Here is a 24783-nt window from a genome sequence, read left to right as displayed (position 1 = left end):
GAGACAGGCAAGCTTGCAGAGGATGCTGGAGTGAAGGCACGCAAGCCTCCGGGAATGGGAGACTGAAATGGGGCGTGACAGAATCTCACTCATTCATCAAAGGGAAAGCCTGGGCTAGGTTTTCGGGACTCACAGGCAATAATGTCATTTTGTGTTTGTCAGGGTGGCGGTAGGGAGCAGAAAGGTAAGCTAACCGCTTCAGCGCTGTTGCAGAATAAATGCTGTGCTGATGGGAAGTGGAGGAAGGAGGTGTGCTTTCTGCTCAGAAGGAATCTGGGAGAGCTTCCCAGGAAACATAGCTCACAGGGGCCTTGGAGATGAGCAGAGGGAAAGGACATCTGAGGCAGAGAAAACCATGTGCAAAGGCCAGGAGGCTGTGGAGGGAGAGCATGCCCAGAGCATTTCGGTAGGGCCGCAGGCCGTGTGGGAGATGGAGCTAGAAAGGCGGGTCAAAAAGGGCCTTGGGGGTCTGCGCGTAGTTAGGATTTTGTCCTGGAGGCTGTGGAAAGACGTGGATATTCTTTCCTCAGAGAAGGGCAGTGAGAACCCACTGTAGGAAGTGGCCTGGGCTGTAGGGTGGAGGCGGGACTGTGGGTGGGAGCACAGGGTACCAGGGAGGAGCCTGATGCCGCAGTGTAGGCAAGGAGAGATGGATGTCGGACCAGGATAGACAGAGAGGCGAGAGCTGTGGACGACAGATTGGCCAGTCTTGGCAACGGACAGATCATAGCCAGAAAAGGAGAGGAAGGAAGAGCTGGAGTAGTCTCTGTTTCTGAGTCCAGGTGACTGAAGCTGGGGACATGCAGGAGGACGCAGGGAAGATGCCGAGTTCAGATTTGGCATAAAGAGCCCCGGATGGAGACATCGGGGTTGGAGAGGGTCATTCACAGAAGAGGCCAGGTCAGACCTAGAGGCCAGAGAGGGGCAGGGTGGGCCTGGGGGCTCACACGTTCCTCATACCTTCTCCCCTTTCACCCCGGGAAGGCCAGAGGCTCCGTCACGTCCAGGCTGTCCCTCGGGGCCCTGGGGAACGTCAATGACAATCAGCCCACGACATCCTTGATGAGAGTCAAGTATCGTACAAACCCTCCCCAGAAAAAGAGGCCAGGCCTGGGAGGACCCCACAGGTGAGGTCCTTGGACCAGGTGCACGGTGGAATGCCAGGCCTGGGCCAGCAGAAGCTGAATGTCTGCAGATGACGGTCACATTTTCTCTTCTGTGGGGGAATCAGGGGCAGGGTCGCACGAGACGGCCTAGGACGGGCTCCCACCCCAGGCCCCACACGGACATCCTACAACTCTAAGATTCCACGTGAGTCTGCATTTCCTCTTTTGACTGAGATAAAGCAGCAGAATGATGTGTAGGATGATGTTTTTCTTCTGCTGTTTCTCAGAAGAGTCTTAGCAATGACTTGGCTGAGGATTTTTGTTTACAAACAGAGCTAGCTGCTCACTCCCCGTTGTGAGCTCAGGCTGGTGCTGGGCACTGCAATCTGTGTGTCCCTCCCTGCCTAAAGGAAGACCTGTGGCCACAGAGAGGAGACATGACTTTGGTGGCTTACCAGGGGCCCAGGTTCGCCAGCAGCTCCATCTTCTCCAGGAGATCCAGGGGGTCCCGTGAAAACATCAGTTCCTGGTTTTCCTGGAATCCCAGGTAAGCCAGGTGGGCCTGTGGGGCCTGGGAGGCCTGGGGGACCCTAAAAAAAGACAGTCTGTTAAGGAACAACAGGGGAGGTGATAAATGCAAGTATACACTGAGCATATATGTTCTACACATTCTCTCCACTGCTCATGACAACCCTACAAGTAGAGAATGGTGTTCCCACGTGGCAGCAGAGCTGGCATTGGAATCCAGGTCTTTCTGAGCACACTAGATCGTGTTTTTTCCTTAGGTGTATGTATACAATAAAAACCCAATTCACTGGAATTCTCAGAGATGTTCTGGTTAATTTAGTTTTCTCAGTAATAGAGAAGTCAGTCAAAAACTGCCCTTTGTGCTGACTCTTGTCATCAGAAAGCTTCCTGCACTGTGCTAGTCTCTTTATCTTCTGTCCGGGTTGGCCGATCCCATCAGCCTGGAGAACCTGTGCAGTGAACCCTAAACCCGTCCGATCCTGCCAGGACCAGGCAGAGGGGCAGCTGAGTGGAGCCGTCTGTGTGGGCATTCAGCACAGGGGCGCAGAGGAAGAGATAGAGCTGAGGCTGTGGCTCAGGGGCAACGGTGCCAGCTGCAGCTGAAGGAGGGAGGTGTTCCCTGGGGGTCAACTGAGAGGCAGACCAGTGGGGGCCTGGCCTTGGGCAGGAGTCCAGAGAAGCAAGAAACACCTGAGGGCGTGATGGTATAGACAGGTAGTCAGGGGGTCACCTCAGGGCAGGTGGATTTCAAGAGTCTGAAAGCCAGTGAAATGCCACCTAGACAAGAGGCCAGTAGGTCTCTGTAATGGGTAAGGGGTCAGAGGTAGAAGTCTACTGGTAGAGGTGAAGGCCATGAACACACCTCCTAGAGAAGGCTGCCCAGAAATGAGGCAGGTGGCGAAGTGGAGGTCCTGAATGTAAAATTAGGCTTATACTCACTTAAAACAAAACAAAAGCAATCGACATAGACAATATATACAAAAATATATAAAGAGGGAAAAATACGATGAACTCCCAGGAGCCCACCCTCAGCCTTAACAGTGATGGATGGCAGCCAGTCTGGTTTCACCTGGTGTCATTGTGAAGGCCACCCAGACGCCAGGCCCTGTCAGCCTTCACACTTACTTTTAGCAGCTCCTCACCGCACCCCTGGTCACCAGAGCCGGAGTCGATGTTGGAGCCCCAGCCCAGGCCGGAGCCCTCAGCCTCCACTCCCACCTGCAGGGAAAACAAAGTCTCACAACCTGGTTTCAGCTGCAGCTCCCCAGGGACAGCATGTCACTGAATGCTTTCCCACATTCCGTAGCTCTATCAGCCTCTGCTGCAACCTGTCCTTCTGGCCCTTCCGGCGCCTTTTCCCCACTCTAGAGCTACCCTCTCCCTCCCCACCCCCAGCTGTGCAGCTAACACGCAGCCCATCCTCAAACATACCATATGCTTTTACGTCTTCTCCTCAGCCTCCTTTCTGGCTTTTCAAATCCCTGCATAGCCTTCAAGGGCCAGTTCCATGGTCACTCCCTCCATGAAGCCCTCCCCCATTACATTTTCCAGACAGAATTCATCTCTCTTTCTTTTGTATTTCCACTAGCCTCTGTTGAGGTCTGATTTGGTGCCAGGGCCACCTGACTTGAAGCTCAGTTGTGTGCAGTCCCTCAGCCGCTCTAGACTAGGGCTGCTCCCGGGTCAGCCCAATCCTGAGACACCTCTGGGTGCCCCGTGTCCAGCATGAGATCTGGCACCAAGAAGACACTCAGCGCATACTTGCTGGATGCCATCAAGTCCCCCAAAGAACAAAAGAAATTTCCCAAAACACCCTGAGTATCTACCTAATATCTAACTGCTAGCTGTGTCGCCTGCACCCAGCAGATAATAGGCTCTTGGCAATTATTTTTCGAATGACCTTAGAAATGGAATGACCTCACTGGGACCACTGTGGGATTTGCTGTTCAACTTCTGGATCATGTCTGAAAACAGCTGGTTGTGGAGAGTGCAGACAACAAACGTGAAAGTCCAGACAGTGAGACTCACCCAACTCGACTCCTGGGAGCTGTGTGACCTTGAGCAAACCCTTAACCCTCTCTGAACCTCTTCTGCAAAATAACTCTACATACCTAATTGATTGAGCGTGTACTATATGCGAGGTACAGTTTTCCATGTATTAACTCATTTAATCCTCACAACAACCCAAGGCGTAGGTACTGTGATGCCCATTTTATTTGTGAGCAAACAGAGAGAGAGAAAGAGATGAAAACAGAGCACAGAGGCTTGGATGCCCCTCTCACCCACTATCTTGAGGGACTCTGAGATTTAAAATGACCCCAAAGACCCTCCAGCGTGGATACTCTCTTGACTGTCCCCATGGTGCTTTGAAACCCTTAGCTCAGGAACCAGGGCATCCGTTCCCATTCCTCGCAGGTTCCTGACAGTCACAGGCGATCAGCCTGCATTAGTGACATCCCACAGTGAAGTACTGCATGCTCACGTCTCCTTCTCTCCCTTCTCACCCACCCCCACAACCACCCCTCCCCCACACTCCTCTCCTTCGAGCTTTAAAAATCCCATCGTAAAAGTCGTCAGGGGCTGGGGGAAACACCCACGTGTGTTAGAGCCCTAGCAGCCTTCACGTTCTGCCACTTTGAGGCAACAACTGCTAACATTTCGGGAGGGTATTTCCTTCCAGGGGTTTTGCACTCGTCTGTTTTTAAATACCTAAGACCACACAACATGTTCAAGTTTATGACCAGCTTTTTTCACTTACCATTGTATGGTATTCCCCCTCCATCATTAAATACTCTGAATAAGTATAATTTTAATAGCTGCCTATGTTCCATTATTTGAATATACTTTAATTCAATGAACCCCCGTTCGCTAGTTAAACCACATCCAATTTCTTTCACTGCTATGGACAACACAGATTAAAATCCTTGTGCACAGAGCCTGCTTACACATTGGACTCTCCTTTACGACGGGTTCTTAGATGTTTCTGGGTCAACAATGTGCGGTTTTTTGGTCGTTAATATGTGCTGACACAGAATGTCCCAGAAGTGATAAACCTGTCCCCACTCCCACTGGCCACGCCCCCACCCGGAGCCAGTTTCTCCGAGCAGAAAGCACAGAGGACGACTGGCCCAGGTTCTTCAACAAATCGACGGCTAAAAGAAGAAGGTGGGAGACAACTGTAGATCACAAGAGCCTTAAGACACACATTCACCAAATGAAACGTGTAGGCCTTGTTTGGACCCAGATGCAACCCAATGCTAGCAAAGCGCTGGCCAAGTAGTGCTGTCCAGGTGCGCCAGGGTTGCCGGTTTGATCCCCGGTGAGGGCACATGCAACCGTCTAAATTAGTGCAAAACCAAATCAGTGTCTCTCTCTCTCCCTTCCTTTCTCTGTCTAAAAGATCAACCAATAAGTAAGAGAAAACAGAGGTTAGTGAAAAGATTTTTGAACTATGGTATCAGAGAGTGGGAAAGAACCATTGTTCGCTTTGTCACAGAGATACCCACTGAAGCACGTGGGAGTTAAAGGATACGGTGTCTGGGATTGGTTTTAAAACACTCCAGCCTGCCTCTCTGCTCTGCGCTAAGAATATGCTGTTAGGAGGTGGAACATGTGAAGCGTGATTGGTATAATGACTTGACCGCCCAGCCACCCGCTTTTACAGACAGGAAACGGGGCCCAAAGAAAAGGAAGGATGTGTGCGTGAGGTTGCGCGGGTGCAGGCCAAGATCACAGAAACTCTGGTGGAAGGGACTCAGTCACGGCCCCTCACGCACACCTTTGATGCTTCGCACCCTCTGCAGTCCCCACCCCCCCTTTCAGGTCTCCCGCCTGAAGATGGGAGTCTCCTGACCTTGGCGATGGGCCTCTGCATCTCTGGTCAGCTGTGCCTGTCTGGACATTCTCATTTCAATGCAAAGGCCACGTGGGACACAGAGCCAGGTGCCCTAGAGTTTTCCTCCTGCTTTTTCCTCCGCAAACTTCAGCTTCCTTGTGTGTTCCCAGGCTGGAGGCCCCTCCAGTGCCCAAACGGGGCAATTTGCAAACCGAAAGGAAAAGCCCCCTCTGAGAAAGCCAGGGACAGGCTCCTCCCAGGACTGTAGCCTTTGCGTCTCTCCTCTGTGAAGCTGGCCAGGTCAGACCTTCACGCCTCTATGCTACTTACCGACATGGCTGGAGTCACCGCTGTTTTGGGAGTCACAGTTGTTTCAGGAGTGGTCACCGTGGGCATGGGGAGTGGGGGCCCCTCGGGGGGAGCGCTGCTTGACTCCTCCGCCTCGGCGGTGGTACAGGGCTCCTCCGTTGTGGCTGCTGCTAAGTCTTCTTCCTCACTAGGGCCCTGAAGGCACCACCAACACGAGGAGTCACATCACCTCCCCCATGAAGCAATGTGCTCACAGCCGCGTGCCGGTGAGTTTGGTGACTGTCATTTCTACGGCACTAGCCCGATTCCAAAGCACAGTCTTACCTACAACTGTCATTAGCCCCAACACATTCACAGACACGCAGACTCGTATTCCCTTCCGCAGTACGTGTCTCCTCTAAGTCCCCGTGCCCAGTGATGGGGCGTTCACTGACCCCCTCCTCCCAGCAACCCCTTCCTACTTCAGCCACTCCCTCCCAGAAAGTTCTTCCTGGAGAAAGTTAGGGGGAAGCAGGGTCAGGACAAACATCCACTTCCCTGACCCTCTCTGTTATGCTCCCTCCATTGCATCCTGCCTCCCTGCAGTTAGAGTACCCACAGCCCCTGCCCCCCCCCCCACGCCCGGCGCTCTAACAAGCTGAATGGGCATTTGCCTCTGGGAAGGTGGTAACTGCTCGGTCTCACCATGCCGACACCTCTGACCCCTGGTGAGTAGCAGAGAATGCTAGGACACACTTACAAAAGTGACCACCCCTTGCTCGGGGGCTGCTGAGGTTATGATGAGAGGTGGGCCACTGGTGGGAGCCCCGCTGGCCTCCTCATCTTCATCCTCGAAAGTGCCGAGGGGCATTTCTGCAGAGGCTGCTGCTGTTGCCAAGGTGCCCTCGCTGCCTGGACCCTGAAACAAAACTGGCATGAGGGACCATGCCACTCTATCCACACCCCTGGATGGTGACCACAGGGAGGAGACTCCTGTGGCCGTCGGAATGCTGGCATGGCCACAGCGCCCCTTCCCTTGCCCATCTGAGACTTCTCGGGTTGTCCCCCCGCCCCAGGGTCCCCTCCGGCACAGCTAAGCCTGCATGTCTGCACTAACTGGACGCTCACCACCTCTGCAGGTGGCCCCTCTGTTCCCAGACAGCCCTGCTGGTTAAGTTCCGGTTTCTATTGAGTCACAGCTGGCTCCTACTGTCCTCACCCTGTGCTGAGGGCTTTGCCTTTAAGGAAGAAGTGGTGGGAGGAGCGAAATGAAGACAAGGGATGAGGGGTGAAGGAGCGGGAGGAAAAGAAGGTGGTGGCGACCCTTGGGTTCATTGAAATAACCCATACGACTGCCCAGTGGCCGGGAGAGCTGGCGGCGGGTGAGGGCGTCCCCTCCCCACTGTAAAGCTTCACTGGGTTGACGATGTTCGGCTGGGGTGAAAGGCTGGGGGCAAAGGTGTGGGAGGGTCTCAGAGGCCAGGGCCATTGGTGTGTGATGTCTGACAACTCACTCCAGTCATTCCCTCAGCAAATACACATCGAGTGCCCACCAACTGCAGGGATGGAGACAGATGGATGAATGAGACGTGTGTAATCCCCGCCTCGCAGGGCTCACAGTCTGGGAGGGAGCCGGCCAGGAGCTACTGACCAAGTTTCTCGTTGGTTACAGTTCTGTGAGGCGTTCCCAGGAGAAGTGCGGGTGCCTGTGGGGAGGGGTGGGGACCTCCCCGGCTGGGCTGGCATCTCCCAGACAAAGCAGTGTTTGAACTGCACTCTGAAGGTGAAGCCGCAGCTGAGGAGGGGAGGAAGGAGGAAAAGGTTCTGGGTGGGGAGGGGATGGTATGGGGAGATCCTGAGGCAAAAAGAGGAGTGTTCAAAACTGCAAGGTCAGTGAGGCTGAAGGGCCGAGAGCTGGGAGAGAGGGGCCCAGGACCTGGTCGGCGAGGCTGGGCAGCAGGGTCTGCGGGACGGCCGCCCCCACCGGGAGGAGTCAGGGGAGACACTGGGGCTGGCCAGGCACAAACCCTCGCCAGCACCTGGGCTGGGGACGGTGGCTCAGTCCAGGGCTCGGTGCTGCCAACAAGACGTGATGGCTGAGGGGATGTGGGAAGGAAGGAAGAGGGAAGAGAATCCTGGATTAGGACTGGGGATGATGGTGCTATTCGTTTGAGGTGGGAACTCAGGAGGAACAGAAATGAGCAGTCTAGGTCGAAGTCTGCTGAGCTCCAAGAACTTGCAGGACACCCATTCTAGTGACATTATGGGAGGACACGCATTCTAGTGACATGATAGGGACAGACTTGCCACGTGTCCCAGAACATGTGTGTCCTGCCTTCAGGAGCTGGGAACAGTGTTCTCTCGATGTCTGAGGAGAGGGCTGACAAGTCCTGGCTGTGCCCCGGGACCCTGCTGGGCTGCACCCGGACCCTCCACTGCCCTCTGACGCCCTGTGCTCGCTCCCAGAAACAGGCCAAGGCGGAGCCCTCCATCATCCCTTCTACTCGCAGCCCGGCTCACCTCCTCCCTGGGCCTGACCCCTGCTGGCAGAGGCGGTGGCCCCTGTACCAGCCCTGGGACTCACCCACCCCTCCAGCAGGCTCCCCACAGGCCGGCAGGGGATTCACCATATGCTCCCTCAGTGGGAGTATCTGATCAGGAAGGTGCACCCCACCCCACTCGGGCTCCTCTGGATTTGCTGGACAGAATGCAGACTAGCCCCTTGACAAGGCAGGGTCTGCCCTGAGTTATGACTTCAACCTTACCAGAGGGACCCCTTCCCCAGGCCCCTGGGTGGACATGAAGAGGGCTGGCCCCCCGGTGGGCACACTGTGGGCCTCAGCTTCCCCATCGGTTCTGGTGGGCATCTCGGCCTCCTCCATTGCTGTCGCTGCTGAACCTTCTTCGGTATCTGGACTCTGCATAGGAAGACATCACGGGGACCAGGTCAGTGATTGACAGACAGCCCGGCTCCTGGAGGCAGCAGACAGGCAGGCCCCTCCCACAGTTGCATCCTGTTGCTCCCTCACCTTCAAAGCATTTGCACATCCAAGGCCTCACCTTGTACCACTGTCCTGACTGGGCCACCCACACAGAGGCCTTGACCTTACACACCACGCAAGGTGTGAGCACCCCGGCCAGTATGGTGGTTATACGTTCATCCTATTCCTCCCTGCCGACCTCAGTGACCAGTGCTTGTCACAGTCCCTGCCATCCACCTTCACCACTCCTAGAGTGAAGCTTCCCCTGAGCACCCAAGTCGTGGCTCTGGGACAACACCGGGGTCCTGGGATGCACAGCTTTCTAGTGGGAGGGGTTAGCTCGCCTCACTCTCCTAGCTCAGAGCCCTCTGCCTGCCCTCCCCAAGGTCACCAAAGGTCACTGTGACAGATCCCACTCATGCCCTGCTCTTCAAGCCTTTACTCACTGGGAACCCTGGCAGGATCTGCCAGCATTACCCCAACCCGGAGCGAGCCAACACCACCCTCGCCTGGAACAAGACCCAGCCTCCCAGCCACACCCCGCTCCAGTCTGGCTTCCCCGACCCTGTCTCCACTCGGGGTCAGGCGACCTTCCTAAAACCTACTCCGACTACATCACTTCCTTCTGTAATACCCTCAGCAGTTCCTTATTTCTGCTGAACACTCTCAGGAGTTTTCTCGTGGCTTCCTCGGACTCAGAGGCCCCTCAGCCATGCTTCCCTGCCTTCCGTCACTCACTGCGCCCCCCATAGCCGGGCAGGATGTCAGGTCTTGCTGTGCTCCTGGTGATGCCTCCAGGCCTCGGCTCCTGCTGGCCCGCCTGCTGGAACACCTGCCGTACTCCCCTCTGCTAGGCCACTTCTAAGCATCCCCTGGTCTCCCCTTCAGCTCCTGTTCCCCAGGGAGGCTTCCTGGGCCCATGAGTCTGGGTCCTGGCCCCCTTTCCGGTGCTGCCAGAGCCCCGTGTGCTTCTCCTATTGCACTTCTTGCCTTCTGTTGCCAGGAGGCGATCTACCTCATCTACCTAGTGCTCAGCACAGTGCAGCCCCCCATGGACATCTGCTGAATGAATGAGTCAACGGACAACTCAGCCTCCACATCGCTGTCAGCTCGAACTTGGCCCCACTAGGCTGTAGCTCTGCGTTTTGCAGACAGATGAGGAAGGCCGGTGACCGCTCCCACCTGAGATTCCCACCATCTCCCAGAAGGAGGTGAAGTGGAGCGTGCACTCCAAGCTACTCACTGAAGAGACCTCTTCCCCGGGGTCCTGGGTGGACATGGAGAGGGCCAGCCCCACAGTGGGCACACTGCTGGCCTCTACTTCCACTGCAGTGCTGACGGTCACCTTGGCTTCTGCTGCAGTGCTGACGGTCACCTCGGCTTCTCCGACTGCTGCTGTTGGCGCCAAACCGGCTTCAGTGTGTGGACCCTGAAACAAAGGCAGCAGGAGGGACAGCGTTACTGGGCCCACAGCCTGAGCCATGGGCCTGTACCGGGGAGAACAGACTGTCTACAGCCCTCCGTCAACCTGCATTCCCGTAGCTTCTTTCCCTCAAAGCACGTTCTCGTCTGGACTTCACCCCAGCCCCATGACCGTCCCAGAATCACAGCACCCGCCCTGGGATGGGGGGCAGGTGCAGGGCACCTGTTTGCATGCACCAATGACTGGGAGGTCACTGCCTCCTGTGTCAGCCTGCTCCAGCTCAGAGACATCTATCCAGACGCGTCCGCCTCCCTGTGACCTCTCCCGCGTGCGCGTCCCAAAGCCCGAAGAACAGGTTGAATGTCTTTGCCCAGGACAGCGCTTCAAGGTGCACAGGCAGCAACCCCATCACCCTCAGCCTTCTCAGGCTGGACGCCTGCTTCCCCTCTTTCCCTGTGACTCAGTTTCCTTCCGGATGCACAGCCTTCTCCGAAGGTCACCCAGCAGGTGTAGGAAATGGATATGGGGCAGCAAACTGACTATGTTTATCTCAGTTTCCAAGGTGGTGGTGGTGGTTTTTTAACTTTGGGGTCGTTTTGGTTTGCAAACAGTACTTTGTTTGGATACCGAAAGCTGATGAAAACTGGACAGATTTCCTTGCTGCAGGACTTCTCAGAGCCTGCGGGGAAGGTGTAAAGTGGAGCGTTTCCTAGACTTATTTGACAGCTGCACCTTTTTTCATATAACATACTAAGTCCTTGCAGAACACTGTCCAAAAAGGAAAACCCCCACAAGCCCAGAGAGAAGATGATGTCACAGGCTTTAAAATGAGACTCTTTCGGATGCAACTTTAGCTAAAGTCCCAAGGGGCTTTATAATGAAGTATAATTAACTAATTAATTGTACAAATTAAGTACAATTCCACAGTCATCAGGTACCTCCCACTTGCTAAATGAAGGAACCAGGCCACTTATGTTGGACGTGCTAAGAGACAATGAAGTGAACTGAGTTCTACCAGCATTAGCCCATCACCTGCCTCCGGGCTGTGTAAGAAAAAGAAAAGAATTCATTTTGAGAGAGTGAGAATTCCTTTGGAGGGAATTTTAAGTGTGCTGTGGCTTTTGCCCTCCCTTCTCCTCACTACGAGCCATTTGGTGAGCTGGATACGTATTCCTTGGAATTTGGGAGACAAAGGGACTGAATTTTTCATTTTATGCTGGACTGGACTTTGAAACTACTTATAAAAATAGGCTGTTATCACGTAGTGACAGGGAGGGAGAGTGTGAGGATGTCTCTGTTCTCATTCCAGGACAGTGGGAAGGATGAGCTGACCCTGCAGAGGCCATTGTGAGAAAAATCCATTTGTTTTACTTTGGTACCCAGCTGTGTCCAGCATTTTAAAATTTGGTTTTTGCAGCTATGGCTGGTGTGTCTCAGTTGGTTAGAGCATCATCCCATAGACCAAGGGTCACGGGTTCAATTCCCAGTCAGGGCATGTACAAGAAGGCAACCAATTGGTGTTTCTCTCTCACATCAATGTTTTTCTATCACATCAGTGTTTCTCTCTCTCTCCCCCCACTCTCCCCACTTTCTCTAAAAGCAATGAAAAAATGTCCCCGGGTGATGATAAAAACAATGGGTTCTGTGGGTATAAAAGCCAATTACCCAACCACAGAGTGGACACACACGAAGTTAATCTGATTCTGTCCTGCTGGGGCTCCAAGAGCGGGAGAGGCTGTGCATCCTCACAACTGGACAGCTGGGCAGGAGGGAGGCGGGCACCATGGTGGGGACCCAGCATTCACCCCCAGGCAGGTATGAGGACCAGCTGCGTCTCCTCCCCCTGTCCTGGTGCCTCCCCGAGAGCCTCTGGGGCCCTGGGACCCCTGCCTCCTATTCCAGCTGGGGGATGCCGACCCCACCACATTCACCTAAAACCCTCTGGTGTCTCCACGGTGCCCAACACAAGTCGCCATCAAGTCTGAAATAAGCAAACAAATTTAGCACTGACTTATCAAGGGGAATTTACCATTCACTCACCTCCTCAGTGACATGAAGGAAGGCCCCATCCCCCGAGCCTGTGTCCATAAGGGGCGTCCTGTCCACAGCATCAGCCCCCTCCAGTGTGACATTCAGGATCTCCCCAGACCCTAAGGAAGCAGGCACCCTGAGATTAATAACTGTGCTTTGCAGTCCTGAGAAGGAAGAGGTACCTCTTCCCTGACAGACCTGAAGAGATGCCCAGGATACAGGATTAAGAGAAAATTAGAACAAACAAACAAACCCAAGGCAGAATTACACATGCCCAAGGCCTGAGATCGGCCTGCTGTTTTTCTGCCCTTTTTCACAGGAGGGAACCATTTCAGACCAAAGTTAGAGGCAATGCCAGAGCAGCGAGATTTAGGGACAAGGTCAAAAAACACCCCAGACACCCAGCGTAGGGACTGGCTGAGCAAACTGAAGGCCATAGGACACGTGGTTTCAATCATAGTTTCTGTCACCAGCTGCAGGACTGGACGCCCGCTTTGGCACTCGGTGACCTGTGGCAAGTCATTTAACCTGTGCCTCAGGTTCCTCGTCTGTAAACTGGGAAAAATCCCGATCTGGTGGGCTTGTTTTGAAGGTTGCATGCTACAAGGATTAAATAAATGAAAACGAGAAGAACCTCAAGGACAGCCCCTGGCGTGGAGTTAGTTAGCAATCGGCGCGTGTTCATTGTCAATTCAGTTCTGCGTTTGTGAAGGGTGGAAAGCTATGTATGAGTGCACACGTTTTATCAACGTTATATAATTCACATACTTGTATAGCACACATAACATATAGCTATCTATATGGAAATATGTGTGTATGCAGATAAACAGCACACTCTTGGCTAAACCACAATACTTAACATTGATTTCCTCCAGAGGAAAGTACAGGAAACTACTCTAATTTTGGTTGATACAACTCTGCATTGATTAAACTGTTACCGCAAGTACATACTTCTTGTGCAATTTAAAAAACACATGGAGTCCTAAAGCAAGGAAAAAGAAATTATCCTAACATGAGTAGAAGTCTCTTGCAGGCTGGGCTGCAGGCTGAGCATGCCTCATCTCTCTCCTCATCTTCCTACTGGCCCGTCTGACCTACCTGCAAGGACCTCCCTGCCCCTGCACAGCTAGTGAGCAGAGCCAGGACAGAACCCCACATTTCCGGTCACACTATCACAGCCTGGCATGTGTATCCTGCTGTGGTCTGCACATTAGCGCCTTATTAATTTATTAACCTTATTCCTCAGAGGAGAAACAGGCCCCACAGAGAGCAAGTGGCTAGGAGAAGCCCGTGAAGCCAGGCCAACCGGTCCCCACCCCCAGACATTTCTACATGTGCTGTTTTCACGCTTGCCTCCTGCTATGAACAGTTTGTGCGGTGGGGGAAGGGTGGAGGCACTGCCTTATTCAAGGGAGTCTGCAGGCACGCATCCCGTCACTCGCTTGCATCCTCCCTGTTACCACCACCAGGAGGCGCTGTGTAAGCAGCTGGTAGGACTCCGGGCCTCTGAGTCCCCACTCCTTGGAGGATGGAGTTGGGGGTAGTATGTGCCCTGGTGCAAGATGGAGTCAGGGGAACGTGAATAAAACTATTAGGCGGCTTTCCCTAGCCAGGGACGGGGCTCTCAGGGTTCAGAACCATTTCCCTCACCATTTAGATTTTCTACACAACAAGAAGAACGGGAACATTCTGGCCAGCTCCATTGTTTTCGTTTGGCCTTTTGTTTGCCAGAGGAGTCTGGCTGATTCCAGGGAACAGGCAAGCTGTGTGTGGATCTGGGTCCCAGTCCCAGTTTGGCTCCCACATCCTTCCAACTCACCCCTCCGCCTGGGCGAGGCCCTCACCCCGGGCCCTGCAGCCTCTGACCCTCCTTGCCTGTCCTCAGAAATCCCAACTTCACCCAGGAGAACAGCTTTGCAATTCACAAACCACGTCCACATCCTCCCATCCACAGGGGAAACTGTGAACGCCCCCAGTGGACAGTTAACGAAGCTGAAGACTGGAGAAGTTAAGCCACTTGCCCCGGGCCTGGCAGCGAATAGGTGGCTCCGCAGGGCTTCCGTCCAGACTGTCTGCGCCCGCCCGCGCCGGCCCGCTCACGCCGGCCCGCCCGCCAGTCTTTCCACTGCAACACCCTGGCTCCGTGGCCGGACTGGGACTTTATTAAATTATCATGCAATTTTTTTCTATTCAGTTCTGCATACTTCTCTTACCCACAGCCTTCCCAAGTTTCGTTATTAAAATAACATTCATTTACTGATGGCAGAAGTAAAAAAAAGAGGTAAGACTGTAAAAGATATGTCAGCTCCAGAACCGCGGCAGAAGAAAATTAAAACCACCCACGCTCCCCCCACCCAGAAAACCTCACTGCTGGTAGCCTCTTGTTGTATATTATTCTGGCACACACACAGTGTCCTACAGGGCAGGTGTAAATATAAATAACACGTATTTGAAATTAGGGTCATAGCACACACACACAGTCTGGAGAGGCGCTCCTGTCAGGGAGCACACCGTGAACGTGTCCCTGGGCCCTTACGTCTGCCGCACCAGCGGTTTCAGGGCGGCACACGGGCATGAAATACCATTTGCTCAGCTGGCCCCTCCGGTGGGCGTCTGGGCTGTGCTTTGACCTTGTGCCTAAATCTCGGGGCCCTGGGGTTGGCTGTAACTTCAGTCTGAAATGGCTACCCCTCTGATGGAGGGCAGAAAATGCAGGCCTATCTCGGCCTTGGGCACCTGTCAAGCTGCTGTCAGATCATGGGGTTTTGCCAGTGCTCCTCCATATGGCTGGGCAAGGACCAGAGCCCTGGATGGGGAGCCGAGAGGGTAGACCGCACCCAGGGCCTGCCACTGGCCTCCTGAGTGCCTGCCCCTCGCCGGCCATCAGTTAGTTTCCTCTTGCGTGCCGCACAGCCGTTTAGATGGCCTGACCCTCTGAGAATCGGAGAGCATGTGGCTAAGGCTGGAAAGGCTGGGGATTCTGGAAGTCAGGCTGGGCGTGGGCTCTATCCCACCACTCACTGGCTGTGTGACTATGGGCATGACACTTAGCCATCTAAGCACCGGAGTTTCCCTCTGTAAAATCCTGGCTCGTATTGAATTAAAGCAACCAGGAGATGCATGGTTGAGTTTGCAGATGCAGTATGTAAACACTTGGCACATAGTAAGTATTTAATAAGCAGCAACAATTATGACAAACTTTTCTGTTAAACCTCAGGCACTTCAGGAGGGGTGGACTTTGGGGAGAGAAAGGTCCCTGCTATCCAAGATTAAAAACCAGCTCCACCATTCACAGGCCGTGGAGCCACAGCTGGGTGACTCGATTCCCCCATCTGTTTGTCAAATGTACAAGGTTAAGTGAGATGCCCTATATCCCATATGTCACCCAGGCTGGACACACAGTCATCCTCAATTGAAAAAAACCGCCCTGCGTGAAGGTGCACCCAGGACTTGCCTTGCTCGGGGCTGCTGTGCAGGACGACGCTCAGGTTGGCAGTTTCCGGGGTCGCCTCCGGCGTAGGCTCACCAGAAAACTCCACATCCTCAGAGGGAGGCGATAGAGTTGGAGGTGTGTTTATGGGTTCAGCTTCCACTTCTTTAGGCTGAAGAGAGAAAAAAATGAGACTCAAAAGGATTTACTTGGTAGGAAAGCAGAAAAAAAAATGGCAACGAATATCCCTGGAGAAAGTAATCTAGCCACAAAGTGACTAGATTCTTTCTTCTGAACGGACCCAGAAGAAAGCTTGGACCTGTCTCTGCGTACCTGGGCACGCAGCGGGCCAGCCAGGGCCTGCAAAAGGTGCACGCAAGGGTAATTTAATTCTGTTCGGTTTACAGTGAGCCTCTGCTAAGCTTGCCCGACATCTCTGAGCACATGGACCGCATGCCCGCCTCCCAGGCTGGGAGAGAGGTGCTCAGTGAGGATCTGTCAGATGAGGAGACAGATGAAGAGACGAATGAGGCAGGCTGCCCTCAGTGGGCACTGGCACGAGTTCCTCTGAAAATAAAAGGTGGGTACGCGTTCCTTTCTAGGACACTTCAACTCCTCTGGAGCTTTTCGGAAGCCAGTCAGTGTCTCAACTAACTTTACCAACTAGGAAGAAAGAAACAAACAAATCCCTCCAACAGCTGGAAACGTAGAGCAGTGCAGCGACCCAGGTAGAAATGCTGATGGGGGTTGGTAGGCACCAGAGGTCATGACACCACCCCTGGGCAGCAGCTCCTGAGACCTGGGGCAAGGCCGCTGTGCAAGCAGCCCACCCTCTCTCAGTGCCAGGGGCTGAAGGCCAATGGAAGGACCCTGCTGACCAGTGCTGGGCCTGCGATGTGAGTGAACAAGAAGTAACAAAGACATGAAGATTTCAGGGTTAGTTTGCGGTTGCAGCTATCACTTACTTACCTTGACTAGGAGCAGAAAGTTATTTCCTCAGTGTCAGAATCTAGAGTATAAACAATGAATCTCTGGTCCATCAGAATAAGGAGGGTTCTTACAGACCCCGTAACTTAGTTATGGGTTCTTACAATCAATCTTGGGTCAAATCTCAGTTCTCCACTTAATCAGCTTTGTTATGTTGGGTGAGGCACATAACCACACCGAGCCTCTGCCTCCTCCTCTGTGAAGTGGGGCCAATGGTACTCCTCACAGGACATGAGACGCACGGCGGCACTCAGCACGGGGCCATGGCCCGAGCCCACCCGGGACAGCCATTCCTCAACATCACTAGAATTCTAAAGCAAGAGGAATAACATCACCGCCACAGAGATTTTGTCTGGCATTAAAGGTGTTTGTTTTATCTTTTTGCCTATCTGCAGTTGTAGTTTTTTTTAATAATGAAGATGGAATATTTGTATACTTAAAAAAAGGTATCTTTCCTTGTACTGTACAATCTGCAGGGTGGAGGTGGAAATGGAAGGGAGTTGGGCCTTGAAGAATGAACAGAGTTTCAGAAAACAAGGATGGATGAGGCGTTGAGGTGAGAAAGGACACAGCACCGTCAGGGTCTGACAGCACGCACTTGGCGAGGGTCAAGGACAGAAGCGGAGGGAAGAGCCAGGAGGTGGAGAGAGCGGGGGCTGGTTCTCTGGTGAGAGGTCTGGCTTTGGGTCTGAGCATCTGCAGGGTGTTAGGCTGGGGAGTGGGGTGGGCAGGTGTGCACTTTGGGGAGTTCTCGCTAGTGCCAGTGGGTCTGGGGAGTCGAGTTAGGCCAGGAGACCAGGAGGCTGTGCTGAAGAGGCCCCGTGAGCAGGCACCAGGGTGGTTTGTGGAAGCAGAGAGCAGGGCCACCCCAGGGGAGGCTGTGAAGACCCTCAGGGCTTCCCTGTTTCTCCCAGCTGCGTGGGGACCAGAGGGGCGAGGATCCTCTCCTTGCCGGCCAGGCCCCAGCGAGGCAGCCACTTCACCGGGGCGCCCTGACGGTCTCAAGAAATCCTGTCTCCAGCCTGCAGCAAGGCTGCTCGTGGCTGGAAGTAACATTCTAAAAGGGACTTGGACATGAGGGTGGAGGAAATGCGGGACAGCACGGCACGGGTGGGCGGAGCTCTGTGACTCAAGGTGGCACAGGCTGAGTTATCTGAAATCGCTGACTCCAGCCCATCAGCCAAAAACCTCTTTTGGAAAACTCCTAACAAGGCAGCCACAAATCCCCGGTCAAGGGCAGAGTGTGAATCTGGTGAGCTGACCCTTTATGGTCAGGGTCAGGGCCAGGGTCAGGGTCAAGTGCCCTGCTCCTGACAGGCAGCTGGAATGGCTTTCAGGGGTTAGTGTGGATGGAGGACCAGTGTGGCCTGTGACAAAACAGAAATGCAGTCTCACGACTTTTTTGTCAAAAGTGTGGTGATCTGTTGAGCCCACATTCATATTCAACACAGCTTTCCTGAGGCCCTACTGTGTGCCGGGTCCTGGGCTAATCCCTGGGGGTAGGGAAATGAATAAATAAGACAGGGTGACTGTCCTCCAACGGCTGAACTGTGGGAGACACAAACCCAGATCCAGACACAACGAACCGTGACTGAACAGGAGGGACTCGTGGGACGGCAGAAGGGAGGGCCAAGTGCGGGGAGGGAGGTCGGCCATGGCCTCCAACAGGGGCTGCGGACTGGATCCTGAAGGAGAAGTGGACTGGACCCTGAAGGAGAAGTGGCCAAGCAGACAGGGGGCAGGAAAGGGACCTCTTCGCAAACGGAACCCGGGAGCAAAGGCATGGGTGGGGGCGAAAGTGCTGGGCGTGTCCGAGGAACGGTGAGCATTCGGGTGTGGCTGGAAGAGAGATCCTGGCTGTGGGTGAGAATCACCTGCAAAACTTTCCATAAGTACAGATTCTCGACCGCACTCCAGCCCTCCTGAGCCGGAATACCTGTGATGCAGCCCAGTCACGAGTCCCCTTCCCTCCTCTCAGCCTCTGTCCCTGTCCCCCCCCCCCCCACAACTTTGGTGCACAGCCAGAACTGAGAACTATAGGGATATTAATTGTACCACAGCATCAGCTAGAAGTTTCCAGAAATGGAATGGTGTGTCAGCAGAAGCTGACTTAGCAGGGCGAAGAGAGCAATAGCAGGGCCTCCTACCCTAAATGGGGAAGGAGGAGAGGAGGGGCTGGCTCTTTAAGTCCATGATTCAGTTCGAGGGTCATGGCTTGTGTCTCGAAGGGTGGCAGCTGGGACGGGTGAGGACAGGGAAGTAATATTCATTCCAAGAGAGAAGCCAGATGCGGCTGGGGTGGGGGGATGTCTGAGAGTAAGCGGGAAATACCCCCGCCTTGGAGGGGTGGCCAGGGAGGGCAGCCAGGGAGCCCCTCCAGGCGACAGTGGAAGGGGAAGTCCCAGCTCCGGGGTGACATGACTGAGGACACTCTGGTCCCCTCCCCGGGGACCTGGCCCCACCGCCTACTCGCTGGGCAGCCTCGGACAAAACTCTGCGCTCTTCTATGCCTCAGTGCGTCCTCTGGGGAACGAATGGAAAAACACGGCCCTGCAAAGGCGGCCAGAGGCAGCGAGGGCTCCGCAGAAGCATGCAGGGGACTCTGACATCCTGCACAGACGGGTCAGCCTCCAGGTCAGCAACAGTGAGAGGCAGAGCTGGACTCACGCATGGTGGGGCTCGGGTCTATACCGGTTCTCTTAAAACCACCGAGGAGAGTGGAGCTGGAGGGTCTAGGAAGGAGAGGGTTTGGGGTGCCCTGGCGGCCACGGTCCATCAGATCCCTTTTTCACTTCTTGAGACACTTTGGGGATTTATGCCGTACCCACTCCCAGCTGCAACACACACCCACATCTGCCCTGCACTGCAGGACCCTGGCCCGGGAGAGGAGGCCAGGTGAGGGCCCTGATGCCAGCACCGTGCAACCCTGGCACAGCCGCCCTGCCCTTCTTAGAGCCCATCTCCCTTGTAGGGTTGTTGCAAGGATTACATTAGGTCGCATGCACAAAGCACCAGCCACACTACAGGTACCGAGAAATGCCAGTCCTCTTCCTTCCCTACCATTTCTGTACCTCTGTCCAAAGCTGCCAGCTGCAATGACCCGTCCATCCATCAGAAAGCCTTCCCTGACCGGGCCCACCCCCTGCGATTGCCTCTCACTCTCAAACCCTGTTCCCCTCTCCTATCCCGCTCCCAGGCCCACCTTGGGCATCTCTGCCTGAGTCAGCCTCACTCCCAGCTGCAAACTGGCACACCAGGCAGGTAGCACTGGGCTAGGAGGCCCAAGTGACCACCACTCTGTGCCCTGGACATGCCAGTGAAGTAGCCAGGGGTTGATGGGCACACAAGATTGCCACACTGCTCACAGTGGTCACTGCTGAGGCAGCCACTTTGGGCCCTTGACTTCCTCCATCCAAGCTGCCCAAGAACTGGCTGCCGCCTTGGGGATGGACTTCTGCAATGCCCCCAGGACAGGAGCTCAGAGTCATGGCCTGGCCCCTGAGTGGGACATCAGGGGACCTGTGCTCTTGCCCCAGCTCTTCCCATGTGTCCTAGAGCCAGTGTCTTCTCCTCACGGGGCCTCAGCTTGCCCGTCTGTGCAAAGGGCACCTTTTCACACCTTATACAGAAGAAGGTGACCGTTCAGTCCCTCCAGCACTAACAGACCATGGCCCTGTCCTTGCCCGCCCACACAGCTGTTGCCAGAGGTCTGTAATGTATGGCCTCTGCCTGATTTCCATGTGTCTGCTCCACTATCAGACATGAGTCTGCAGAGTGAGCCAGACCGGTTCGGGACATCTCCGGGGCTTCCGTCTTCAGTGACTCAGACGCTGCTGGCTATTTCCGTCGCAGAAGGCTCCTCGGTGTCTCCAGAGTCTGACTCAGTGCTTTCGACACCTCTCTCCTGTCTCAGACACAGGGCATACTCCCAGAAGCGAGGAGGCCTGGGCCCCTGGAGGATGGCTGGCTTTCCCACGGGGTCAGAGGTGAGCTTTGGGAGGACTTGGCACCTTCCGGGAGTGGGGGCCCTGACTTCCTTCTCACAGCCAGAGTCCCGAGCAAATGTTCCAGTGGCCACCGCTCAGGGCCACACCCCTCATGCCAGGCGTGGGCCTGACACCTGGCCCTGCGCTGCCTCATGTAACCCTCTCCACGACCCTCTGAGACAGGACTCTGATTACTGCTTTATGGCGAAGAGGAGCTGAGCCCCAGAACAGCTGAGCAAGTCACCCGCGGTCACAGAGCTGCGAGGCAACCGAGCACAGTGCTTGCCTCTGGGCAGCCTTCCCAGGCCAGCCGCAGCACAGGGCGGCTCTCAGGTAACCTGTGTCCTGAGCGCTGGGGATGCTGTCAAACGCCCTGCGGCCGACGACTGAAGTCACGGACCTGAGAACAGACGTGTCAGACCCCGGGCTCTGGGACTCTCCAGTAACTCGCAGCCCCCTCACCGCTGGCCACGCTGGCACAGCACGGCTCCCCAGAACTCACCGGGGCTTGAGTGTAGGTGTCGGCCTCTAAGATCTCAGCGACTCCGGCCGTCTCCAGGAGCCCGCTGGCCTCTCCGGATGCCTATGTGGAGGCAAGTGGTGCCCGGTAAAGGGGGAGCAGAGTACTCTGGGAACGCCAGAGAACAGCCTCCCTCGGAGGACCAAGTGTGTGCATGTGTGTGTGTGTGTGTGCTTGTGTGTGTGTGTGTGTGTGTGTGTGTCTTGGAAAGACAGACGGACAGAGTGAAATTGAGGAGGTGCACACGCTTGTTTATTCTTTCTGTTTCCTTCCACATTTCATTGCTCAGACAAACAAACAAAAAACGACCCCACTTCTAACTCAGGAAGTGAGTATTCATTTGCCAAGCACAAAAGCTAAATTTAGGTTCACTTTTATAAGAATTCAGGGTGTCTGAGAATTTTGGCTTTGATTTGAGAACCCTGACACCCTTTCCTGGCAGGAAGTCTGCAAGCCAGGCCATTGGCTGCCACAGCGGCAGAAAAAACTAACACCTTGGGAGAAACACCACCGTGCCTGCCCCCCTCCCCGACCACCAAGCTCTTAAAAATAATAAAGTAAAGCCCAAAAGCCCAAAATAGAACCCGAGGCAGCACCAGCCAAGCTGAGAAAATGTGGAGGCCCCGTGACGTTGGGGATGAGGAACCGCCGGGGCGCCCAGCCCTTCCCGGCAGACCGGCTGCTGGGCTGGCTGCAGGGCCCTCTGTGGAGGGAAGGGGAGGTGGGGCGGGGGGAGGCGAGTGGAGGGGAGATGGCGGCTCACCCACCGAGGATTCTTCGGCTTCACACAGCTCCTCCGGGGTCCTGGTGTCAGGGTGGATGGTGAGCTGCTGTATGGAGCCCTGGGGGAAAGCAGAGGGGTCAGAAACCACCGCGTGCACATCTTTAGCACAACCACCGGCGAAAACACGATGGCATTGGTGACGGAGGAGCACCAGGGACAGGACGGTGTGAGAATGTGCTGCCTGGTGGCTGCGACAAGGAAGCCAAGCCACCTCTTGGCCTGCTCTCATTCAGGGGGTTCTCTGCTAGAGCCGAGGTAATCTGAGCCCCATTTGCTGGAGAGCCCGGTGGGCAGTATTGTGTGCAAAGCACAGGCTACCTCAGCAGCCTCCTAACTGCGCCCCAGGCCTCCCACTTGTCAGGGGCAGGCCCGGAAATGCCCATCTCCCCTCTCTGGGATCCGAACGTGTCTTTCACCTGTAGCTGGGTAATCCTTGGCTAGAAGGCCTCGTCCCAAGAAGAACTGCCTGCTGGCCTCCCTCCCTCCATGCTCACCTCCTCCCCCCACATCTGACAACTCATTCTCCACAACTGCCCAGAGCGAGTGTTTAAAAATTGCTAACCGGATTTTAACTTCTTTAAGTCCTCAGTCGTCCAGCTTGCTGCAGATAACCCCACCCCCGCCCCACGGGGCCGCCTCGTGCCGCCGGTAAGCCCAAAGTCAGTACTCTAGCTGACTCGATGAATAACCGCCGTAGCTCAGCGATTTTCTGTAGAATGGCTCCCACCCACAAACCCATTCTGACCGTCAACTCAGGGTTCTGATATTTTTTTCAGGGCCCACCGTCCAAAAGGAGAGAGCGAAACTCTCTCGCGCAGGCATTCCGGCCCACGGCCGCCCTGCGAAAATCACGGCGCGTGCTACCCCTGCTGGGAGAGAGAAATCCTGGGTGGGGGGGGGGTCTGACAAACCCTGCTCTCTTTACGGTGCCTCAGATGGAACAACGTGCTTTCACACCGGCTCTAGCACTTGACCCCACGACCCCCGTGGCCTAGGTTTTGTTCTCCCCGCTTTCAGATAAGAAAGCACAGGGAGGCTCAGAAGACCCAGGACTGTCTGAGCCCTCCGGCGACACCGAGGACTCAGGAACGCAGGCGCTGGGTTCCGGCCCTCGTTTCCCCGCCCTGCGCGCACGCCCCCCCCCCCCCGTGAGGACGCGAGGATCAGGCTTTGGGAAGCGCAGCCGCTCCTGTCCAAGGTGCGGCGTCCAGCGGCCGACCCGCCCTGCGGGACTTGCACTCACGGTGAATCTCTCCAGCCCCGTGGCTCCCGCGCTGCCCACGAAGAGCCCTGCGCTGGCCTCGAAAGCCAAGGCCCGGGCGGAGCGCTGGAAGGTGACGTGGCTGTGCTCCTCGCAGTCCAGCAGGAGGGCCACCTCCTCGCCCTGGACGATCACGGCAAAACGGTTCCACCTGTGCGTCATCACGGGCACCGAGAAGGCGGCAGCCTCCTGGGACACGTGGGAGCCGGGCTCCGTGTAGTAGAGGATGACCCTCTGGTGGCCGTCCTCCACGCCCGAGAGCCGCAGGCCCAGGTAGATGACCTTCTGGAAGGCGTCCGTGATGGCAAAGAGCACGCCGCCTCGGGCGCTGCTGGGCTTCACCGTGACACTGATGGCGAAATCCCGGAAGAACGTGGGCGGGATGAGGATCCTGGCCGGGCGGCCCACGTTGGCGCCGGGCCCGAAGCTGTAGGCTGGGAAGCCGCCGTAGCCTGTGACGAAGGACACGGATGAAGGCAGTGGGACACCGATGAGCTCCGTGAGGTCCACGGGACCATGGGAAGGCTGTCCTGCAGGGAGGAAGAGAGAGGCTGTGTGTCACACATACAGTCCACTTTGTTTGGAAATAGCACATCTCAGAGGTCAGCTGATACAGCCTCTGCCTGACTGTGGGTCAGCCCTGTACTGTACAGCATAATAAATAGCCTTTGGCCCAGCGTGGCTGGTGAGCACCTGAAATGTGGGTCATCCCCACTGAGATGGGCCATAAGTAGAAAATGCAAATTTCCAATACGTAGTTTGGCAAAAGGAATGTAAAATATACTCCTAATAATGTTTACATTGATTACATATTGAAATAATAATTGGGGGAAACGCTGGGTTAGATATATTATTAAAAACATTTTAAAGAATAATATGAGGCCCCTGACTGGTGCAGCTCAGTGGGTTGGCCATCATCCAGCAAACTGAAAGGTCACCAGTTCAATTCCCAGTCAGGGCACATGCCTGGGTTGCGGGTCAGTCCCCAGTTGGGGGCATGTGAGAGGCAACCAATTGATGTTTCTCTTGTACATCAATGTTTCTCTCCCTCTCTTTTTCCCTCCCTTCCCCTCTCTCTAAAAATAAATAAATAAGATCTTAAAAAAGAGAACAATATGAGGAACAAGCATGTGCCCCCGACTTTGCTTCAGAAAGAAAACATCAGTTCAGCAGATGCTTTCATGGACTTTCCAGCGTCTTCCCCGGCCACACCACTGGGTGGGGTGTGGTGCTGGTCATTCCCTGCAGTCTCTCTCGCAGGTTCACGACCTGATGGGGTGTGTCTCTAACACCCTGTGGGGCCGCTGCGCGTGACTCTTAACCCCATATCAATGTCGGCAGGCACTTTTTCTCCAGTCAACACCGTTTTTGAGATTTGTCTTGGTTGAGGCACGTGGTTCTGGGTCTTATTTTCACGACTGTACTCTATGGTGCAAATAAGCCGTAATGGATGGGTTCACCTCTCTGTTGGTGGAACGTGAAGTTCCCCTCACATCACAAACACTACTGCTGTGTGCTTCCTGATACCTGTCTCCTCATCGTTACCTGTGCAGGTCATGCCACCACCTGAGGGTGCATTTATGGGGTGATGGGGGCTGTACACCCACAGCTTCACTGAATGTT

The 24783-nt window shown here is 54.9% G+C and overlaps 1 protein-coding gene across 1 annotated transcript in view; it reads right to left on the bottom strand.

The window, feature by feature from the left end:
• The window catches only part of COL15A1 (collagen type XV alpha 1 chain), a 95541-nt gene that overhangs the window by 38606 nt on the left and 32152 nt on the right, over nt 1–24783 (bottom strand). Inside the window, exons 4-15 of the mRNA XM_045840807.1 lie at nt 23143–23690; nt 21883–21957; nt 21098–21178; nt 15647–15794; nt 12202–12311; nt 9982–10167; nt 8523–8675; nt 6518–6676; nt 5800–5973; nt 2760–2852; nt 1562–1696; nt 961–1023 (exon numbers count right to left, since the gene is read on the bottom strand). Coding sequence (XP_045696763.1) covers nt 961–1023; nt 1562–1696; nt 2760–2852; nt 5800–5973; nt 6518–6676; nt 8523–8675; nt 9982–10167; nt 12202–12311; nt 15647–15794; nt 21098–21178; nt 21883–21957; nt 23143–23690 — 1925 coding nt within the window. The remainder of the gene's footprint in view (nt 1–960; nt 1024–1561; nt 1697–2759; nt 2853–5799; nt 5974–6517; nt 6677–8522; nt 8676–9981; nt 10168–12201; nt 12312–15646; nt 15795–21097; nt 21179–21882; nt 21958–23142; nt 23691–24783) is intronic.

Source organism: Phyllostomus hastatus, unplaced genomic scaffold (genome assembly GCF_019186645.2).
Source record: "Phyllostomus hastatus isolate PE091 unplaced genomic scaffold, TTU_PhHast_1.1 phas_contig_34, whole genome shotgun sequence".
Classification (NCBI taxonomy): domain Eukaryota; kingdom Metazoa; phylum Chordata; class Mammalia; order Chiroptera; family Phyllostomidae; genus Phyllostomus; species Phyllostomus hastatus.
This window is presented reverse-complemented; position numbering and strand designations above follow the sequence as displayed.